This window comes from Pagrus pagrus (genome assembly GCF_965226575.1).
Source record: "Pagrus pagrus genome assembly, chromosome: 9".
Taxonomy (NCBI): Eukaryota; Metazoa; Chordata; class Actinopteri; order Spariformes; family Sparidae; genus Pagrus; species Pagrus pagrus.
The window spans coordinates 27,359,828-27,367,464 of record NC_140193.1 but is presented as its reverse complement, the minus strand read 5'-3'; the positions used below and the strand labels follow the sequence as shown (position 1 = coordinate 27,367,464).

Sequence of the window (7,637 nt, the reverse complement as noted above, 5' to 3'; positions counted from 1 at the left end):
AAAGATCTCCGTACAGCTTAACGGTATTGTTATTTTTTTACTGTCAATCAGTGCCAGAGTTTTAATATATTCTTTAAATTGTCACAGGAAACCCATAAAGCTGGAGGAAATTTGGGTAAATGTACATTTGTGTATATTAAATTCACCATATATAATTAACAAGTTCACAATAAAGTCATGTGTTTTGTGTTCTAAGTACATACTGACATCTTTCCACTCAGTTTTGATATCATCATTAATCTCACACCACACATGATCTCCCAGTGGAGCCCAGACAGCTGTTGACCTGAGCTGTGACACAGCAGCCTGCCTGGAGACCGTCCTGGTTACCTGGCAACACAAAAACCCTGTTGACCAATCAGAGGCTTCGCTCGGCGCATTGGTACAATCAAACGCAACGATCTTCTGTGTGTGAGCCGCCGCTGATGGAAGTGTGACTCTGGGCTCACGTATAAAGTAAGTGCTTCTCTCTAACCTCACGCTGTCACGTATTAGTCTTCTTGTACTATTAAATCGTAAAAGCCACGCTGGGTTCGGCAGAGGGACTGTGTCGTGGCACGGCTGTGCATCTATTTCAGTGGGTTGTACTTGGGCTATATAAAACAGGCGTGTCTTCAGCGAGGGGAATGGTTCAAATATCAACTTATCAGCGGTAACGTTACATGTGTGTCTCATGCTGTGGATTATGTGGAGGTGTCTGCACGAAGTCCGAGTGAACATCATCTGTATCTGACTTTGAATGCTCCCGAACACGCTTTTTGGAAACGTATGTACCCGCTCTCCTCTCTCATTCATCTCTGTCGGGCTCAAACTGTGTTTTAACTCCGCACTTACCACAGTAATGTGGAGTGAAGTTAGACAGGCTGGGCTGGAGTTCACTCCGTCGTAGCAACGATTCACAAACGTGATATCAGTGAGGAGATTTTAACAAAGCACGATGATTGTTTTATTTTTTGTCGACCGATCCAAACTTATTGAACGTGACTTTGCTGAATTTCCCGAGGGGTTCGTCGCCATATGGATTAATATGGAGTCAGATTTAACTTAGGCTAACATTATCTACCAACGCAGGTTAGCATTCGCTTTAAAGCCCAGTGTGGTACTTGTTTGAAAAGGTTATGTAAGGTAGGTAACGCTAGTTAGTACTGGGTCGAGTTAGCGGTTAACGTTAGCTCCACATCATCGTCACGGGGAGTTAAACTGTTAACGAGCTGAACATTAATCAGTGGTGATGTTGTGACGGTGGGGACTGAAGCTAGCTGCGTGTTTTTGTCCCAGCGGTTCTGGAATCAATGGCAGGCTCGTGGTGAGCGGTTCTAGAAGCCTCACGAGCTCTGTCCTTTACTGTGTGTGTGTGTGTGTGTGTGTGTGTGTGTGTGTGTGTGACGGAGAGCGAGCAGGTTGTCTCGTGCTCACATTCTGCTGTGTTCGTGCTGAATGGTGATGCTGCTCCTGTTTCATCAGTTTATCAGATTTATTTCTAGTTGTGTTGATATTCACTGTTGCAACTTGCCAAAACTTCCTGTGTAGTATTTTATATTGTTGTGATGAGAAATGGTCTGATTTGTGGATTTTCCTCGCTCTACTAATCCTTTTTTTTTTTTTTTCTCTCTCCTGCCATCTTAGTTAATCTGAACGTTGTGAGAAGATGGAGAACAAGGAGGAATCAAAGAGTAGTTCCGTCAGTGTCCTGACCTGGGAGCAGGTGAGCCGCCTGGATGAAGTCCTGACCGAGGTTGTGCCTGTACACGGACGGGGGAACTTCCCAACCTTGGAGGTGCGCCTGAAAGACATTATGGCACGGGTCCGCTCCCGCCTGGAGCTGAGCGGCATCAGAGTGAAGGACATTCGGCTGAATGGCTCCACAGCCAGCCACGTACTGGTGCAGGACATTGGCTGGAGCTACAAGGATCTGGATGTCATCTTCAGGGTGGACCTGCCGCACGAGGCTGACTTCCGCCTCAGTAAGGACGTGGTGCTGGGTACCCTGCTGGACTTTCTGCCTGAGGGTGTGAACAAAGAGAAAATCACACCCATGACTCTCAAAGAGGCTTACGTCCAGAAGCTGGTGAAGGTTAACACAGAGCAGGACCGCTGGAGCCTCATCTCTCTCTCCAACAATAACGGCCGCAACGTGGAGCTGAAGTTTGTTGACTCCATACGCCGGCAGTTTGAGTTCAGTGTGGACTCCTTTCAGATTGTGCTGGACTCCATGCTTGCCTACTACGAGCTGGCACAGACGCCCATGTCACAGGCCTTTCACCCCACTGTGAGTGGGGAGAGCATGTATGGGGACTTCAGCATGGCACTGAGCCACCTGCGGAACAAGCTCATCGCCACCAAGCGGCCAGAGGAGATCCGAGGTGGCGGCCTGCTGAAATACTGCAATCTGCTGGTGCGGGACTTCCGGCCTGCCAGTGAGGAGGAGTTCAAGGGCCTGGAGCGGTACATGTGCTCACGGTTCTTCATCGACTTCCCGGACATCGGTGAGCAGCAGCGCAAGGTAGAGTCCTACCTCCAGAGCCACTTCATAGGTGAGGAGAAGAGCAAGTACGACTACCTCATGATCCTGCGGCGAGTGGTCAACGAGAGCACGGTGTGCCTCATGGGCCACGAGCGGCGGCAGACCCTCCACCTCATCTCGCTGATGGCCTTCCGAGTGCTGGCGGAGCAGAATGCTATCCCAGATGCGTCCTGCGTCACCTGCTACTACCAACCAGCACCCTATGTTCGAGACCACAACTTCAGCAACTACTATGTGGCTAACCAGAACATTCCAACATGGCTGCCATGTAACTGACAAATCAAGTCAGGGGAAGGGTGTACAAGAGGGCACTGCTGCTGCTGCTTAAGAGGAGAAGAGAGGAGGAATGAAATAAAAAAAGAAAACTCCCAAAAAATGTATTATTGAGGCAATAAATGCTATGTTCCTCTCAAGGCACAGTTATGTTTAAGTGGACAAGTGTTTTGCTTTGTTTTTTTGGAATCCTTTCTCATTCCTTATCTACAGAGTTGTCAAGGTTATTGAATAGAAAGTGATATTTTTAAGTGTTTAGATGTTTTTTTTTTCTGATCATGTTTGGTTGTTTCCCTGTTTATCAACCTTATTCTTAATGGAGATGTGTTTTGTGCCTTAACCTCCAGGTTCACCCCCCCCGATAATTTAAGTATGGGCTATTTTTTGAAGTAAAGGAAGAAGAAAATGTGATGGCCTTCAATTAGGTTTTCTCCTGTGATTAAAAAAAAATAATGATAATAATGAGAAAAGGCAGAAAAAAACAAAATAATGGAAAAATAGTATTATTGGGGAAGGGGTAATATAATAGGTGACGCCCCCCCAAAAAAAAGCTGAGCACCAGTGTTAGAAGTTTAGCTCACTGTGGAGGGAAAAATGTGGTACACTAATAACTTTGTTCACATCAAAAGTGAAGGGGAAGTGAGTGGAGTCAATTTTGTTTTAATTGATTTTGACAGTTGAATATCTCTCACAGACATTCATGCTCCCCGTCATATGCCGGCAGTGCCTGTGATTTGTATACAATGCAAGACAAAATGTATTTTTATTTTCCACTATGAATTTCAGTGTAGGACCCTTCTCCCCCTTTATCCAGTTTACTCAGCCCTGTACTACTTGTATTCAGTCACGACCAGCCATGAGTAGATGCATGCAGTGAGACGGTTTTGGCCTCAGATAGTCGGGCTCCTGCGTGTCTGAGGATTTTGTTTTCCCCTGTTTTTGAAGTCCCTTCCAAAGCCTCAGTAGTGACCTCCAGATGTCACAGTCCTCTGGTTATTGTGGGAGGCTGACTTACAAGACGGAGTGGACACGGGCACGTTGAGAGAATGCGGCCAGCCTCGTTGCCTGGAGCGAGAGCTGGCTGGGGAGTCTCGGAGTGACAGGCCGACTGGCTGTCCCTTCCCTTAAAAGGAGCAGCACATGGTGGGCCTCCAGGGTCGTCCCTCACAACCATTGCAGGCTCGACAGCAGCCCTGAAATGGGATCCTCCTCTGATGCAGCTCGGCGACTGGCTCTCAAACTGCAGGCCGTCTATAATTATCCTCTTTTTCTTTTTTTCCCGGGGGAGGTACCTTCAGTGCAGGGATCTGGGGATGGGTGTGAGAGCAGCAGCAACGGCAGGCCTGCCACCTTACATGTGTGGGAGCTGAATCACTTCCTGTCCTCTCCTATCCGGTGCCTGCTGGGACCACGCAGTGTTTGAACCCCTTTTGTGGTCATGGGAAGACAGACACTGTGGAGTGCGCCTGGTATGTCAGCCTGTCAGTTTGATAGCTCTCCCCTTTCAGACTTGGATTTTGATTTATCCTGGAAACTACAACCAACCCGCCACCAGCTGTGACAGAGTTGCCCCCACTATTTATGAATTTCTATTTATAGTAATCCTATTATTGGCTGTTAATTTTGAACACTTGCAGAGTGGCATCACTAGCACTTGGTCTAAGCTGCAGGTCACACCCACGGGGCATGTTCTGCTGGCTCTGCTGCTGAACTTTGGTATGGGAACTGCCGTAGTCTTTTTAACAACAACAATCGAGGTGCCACACACTGTCTCGCTCTGGACCAAAGTACTTTTCAACCAGCATCTGAAGCATTCAAGTGCCTTTGACTTTTTGGAGAGTGATTTAACTTTTTAAAGGCTTTTTTTTTAATGGTGATTGGGAGGGGAAGGGTTAGACAAAAAGAAAATCAGCCCCTTTAAACCCTGTGAAACAATACAAAACTGTCATCTCTGTATTAGATACCAGTTACTGGGGGAATACATGCATCTTTGGTTTGGGAGGATAATAACTTTGGTTTGAATTTGAGTTTTTGGTATTTCATTTTTCTTTTACTGTGTTTTTTTTTTTTCTTTTTTTTCTTTTTTTTTTTTTTGTTTCAGTCTCAGACTATTCTTCTCTTTAAAGGATAAGTTAACCCAAAAATGAAATTGAGTTATTATCTACTCACCCTTATGCAGACGGAAAGTTTCGTAGTCCACTAAACATTTTTTGGAGCTTCACAGCAAAACGGCGTCTCAGCATTCTCCTTAACAACTGAAGTATGCTGGGGGACTTGAACTTGAACGTTTTTCAAGATTTCACTTGAAATCACAATTTAACATTTTAAAACGAGTCCAGCTACTTCAGCTGTTAAGAAGGATGCTGCAACTCTGTTCTGCTGTGAAGCTCCAGAAATGTTTAGTGGGCAACGAGGCTTGACCCAGCTTTCCATTGGAATGGCGGGTGAGTAGATAATGACAGAATCCTCATTGTGGGCTCAATGCTCTTTAAAACCCATGTCTAGTCATTCCTGTCACAGTCTTCTCAGCCATTTAATTTTATTCACTTCTTTGTCTTTTCCTCCAAGTTTCAGCCTTGTCACTGGCAGCCATGTTGACCTCTGCCTTTGAAATCCAACTTCTGATTTTCTAAAACTGCGTGGTATTGTAGCTCCACCTGCTCCAAAGCAACATGGCTATAATGTTTTGCTGACAGCTTTGTCCCCAGCCAAACCAAAGCAATACCTTAAGTGCCCTGACAGGCCATGCTGTGGCACAGTAGCTGGAGGTCGCCCAGCAGAGACCCCATACTAACAAGCACTTTAAAGAGGCCTTGTTTTACTCCAAACCCAGCCACCTGACAGGAATGTAAATAAGCTAATGTGGTCAATTGCTGGAGGGAGTTGAGCTGGTTCTCAGGGACATGATGTGTTTTTGAGACCTTTTGTTTTGTCCCTTTTTTCTTTTTTTATTTCATTTTATTATTTTTTGGAGGGTAAATTGGTTTAATCTGCCCTTGACATTGAGACGTCCCCCTCTGATACTCTCCTTCATTCTGTGTTTTTTCTTCTGTCTGTATTAATTGTAACTGTGACTCTCCTCTTCTTACCCAAACTACATGTTCTCTGTAGAGTAGATAGGCTGAAGGTGGAGGTAGCCAGCAGACTTCAGCTTGCTGCAGTCTGACAGCAGCGCTGTGTTTTACCTGTGCATCCATTTGCTCTGAAACCTTATCATCACTTGCTGGACAGTCCTCTCCTACTGTAGTGTTAACAGGTAGATTTATCACCATACTGTTAACACTAAGATGATCTCTGCTTTGTTTGAAAGCCAGGAGACAAAACATTGATCTCGTGCTTAAACCCCTTTCAATCATTCCCCGGTGTATTCACGTCCTCTGAGTGATGATGATTAGGTTTAATGAGAGCCACATTCTAAACCTGCCACCCAGCTATGCTGCTGCTCACAGTTGCAGGTTGAAGTCTGGTCAGTGGGGAGAGGACTAGTCTCTTCTTGGGCTCCTTGTTGACATTGCTCACAAAAAATTGGCTGCGAGCGAGGTCAGAAAATGCAACAAAAAGTATTTTCTAGACGGTCGATGGTGAATGCAGCCTGGAATGTGAATCCTCTGCATGTTTGAGTCCGCCCCACTTTCGTGTGTGTACGGTTATTTTGGCTTTTTTTCCCCTGACAACTGAAAATATGTGCCCGTTAATGAAAGCTTTAGCCTCCCCAGTAGATGAGAGTGGGGTGCAGCAGGGCTCAAATCACTTTCTTTGTCAGGGTTGATGTTTGTATCTATATGTATGTCGATGTGGAAACAAAAAAAGAGGATGAAGTGTATTTTGCCTTTGTTATTTTCTGGCCACACTTTTTTTTTTTCTGCTGTAAACTTGTCAGTGTTATTGATCCTGTTGCTTCTCTCACTCACCTCGCCTTTGGTTGTCCAACGTGTTTGGGCCTTTGTTTATTAGTACAGCGTGTTTTTTATTTGACACCTGTAGATGTATTCTTTGCTGGAGGTGGTGCAGAGCAAGCTGTGGATTAGATATTTAGTGGTTACGCTTGTCTGAAGTACAAGTCTTACACCATAGGGATGTGATGGAGGCCCTCTGGAAGCTCTCCTAAAGTTTCTATATGAATTGTGAATTTTTTTTTGCAGCAGATTTGTGTTTACGTTAACGCGTGGAGGTGTGTGTGCTTGTTTGCATGTGTGTATGAAGGGATGCCTGTGGATACACAAGTTAAAAAAGTGGGGAAAATCATGAAATTTGTCGCACTATATATTTTTTTTGAAATAGTTAATGCAAAAGAGCTTTTTTGTCAGCTTTGTGATTGTGACGATGAGTAAGATGGTTACAACCATTATACTATTTCATTTTTCAGCACTTTTACCTCACTTGAGTTTTCCCTTTGAATGGAAATATTGATGTACATCAGGAAAATGTGTTTGAAGAGGAAATAATGAATAAAGAGTATTAAATGCAAATTACTGCTTCAGCTGTTTCTCTTGACCAAATGTGACATGTCTCACAAGCTGTGTCTTACAGATTTATTACAAACTAGCATGTCAAGGGATTTATGTGTAATATTTTTGTCTGTCAGGTAACACTACATTTAATTTTCAAACACCTTTAACTTGCCCAACTACAAAGGTAGTCCTGCTTATGTGGCCACCATGCTTTTAAAGTGAGTCTGCCCTGGCCAGAAAAAACATTGTGTATCTTGGTGACGATTAACAGCTAAACAAAGCTATCGTTTGGGTTTAGGAATATGATTTAAGTCAATTTGATTTAATGGGAACCCATTCTTATACTGTTACAATGTATACAATGGATGGAAATGTACTTCCTCCAGGAT

At 44.5% G+C, this 7,637-nt stretch overlaps 1 protein-coding gene across 2 annotated transcripts; it reads left to right on the top strand.

Moving 5' to 3' along the window:
• Window positions 1–347: 347 nt before the first annotated feature.
• Window positions 348–7,266, top strand: tent5c (terminal nucleotidyltransferase 5C). 2 transcript variants are annotated; one of them, XM_084361539.1, is made up of 2 exons: window positions 348–456; window positions 1,627–7,266. In XM_084361539.1, the coding sequence occupies exon 2, from the start codon at window positions 1,649–1,651 to the stop codon at window positions 2,798–2,800; it is 1,152 nt and encodes a 383-aa protein (XP_084217665.1). In that variant the 5' UTR covers window positions 348–456; window positions 1,627–1,648; the 3' UTR covers window positions 2,801–7,266. The 2 variants fall into 2 exon arrangements, with proteins under 2 accessions (XP_084217665.1, XP_084217666.1); XM_084361540.1 differs by lacking the exon at window positions 348–456 and adding an exon at window positions 516–766.
• Window positions 7,267–7,637: the final 371 nt, after the last annotated feature.

Coding starts and splice junctions, on each gene's coding strand:
- tent5c (XM_084361539.1), top strand. CDS start 1,649: ATGGAGAACAAGGAGGAATCAAAGAGTAGTTCCGTCAGTGTCCTGACC.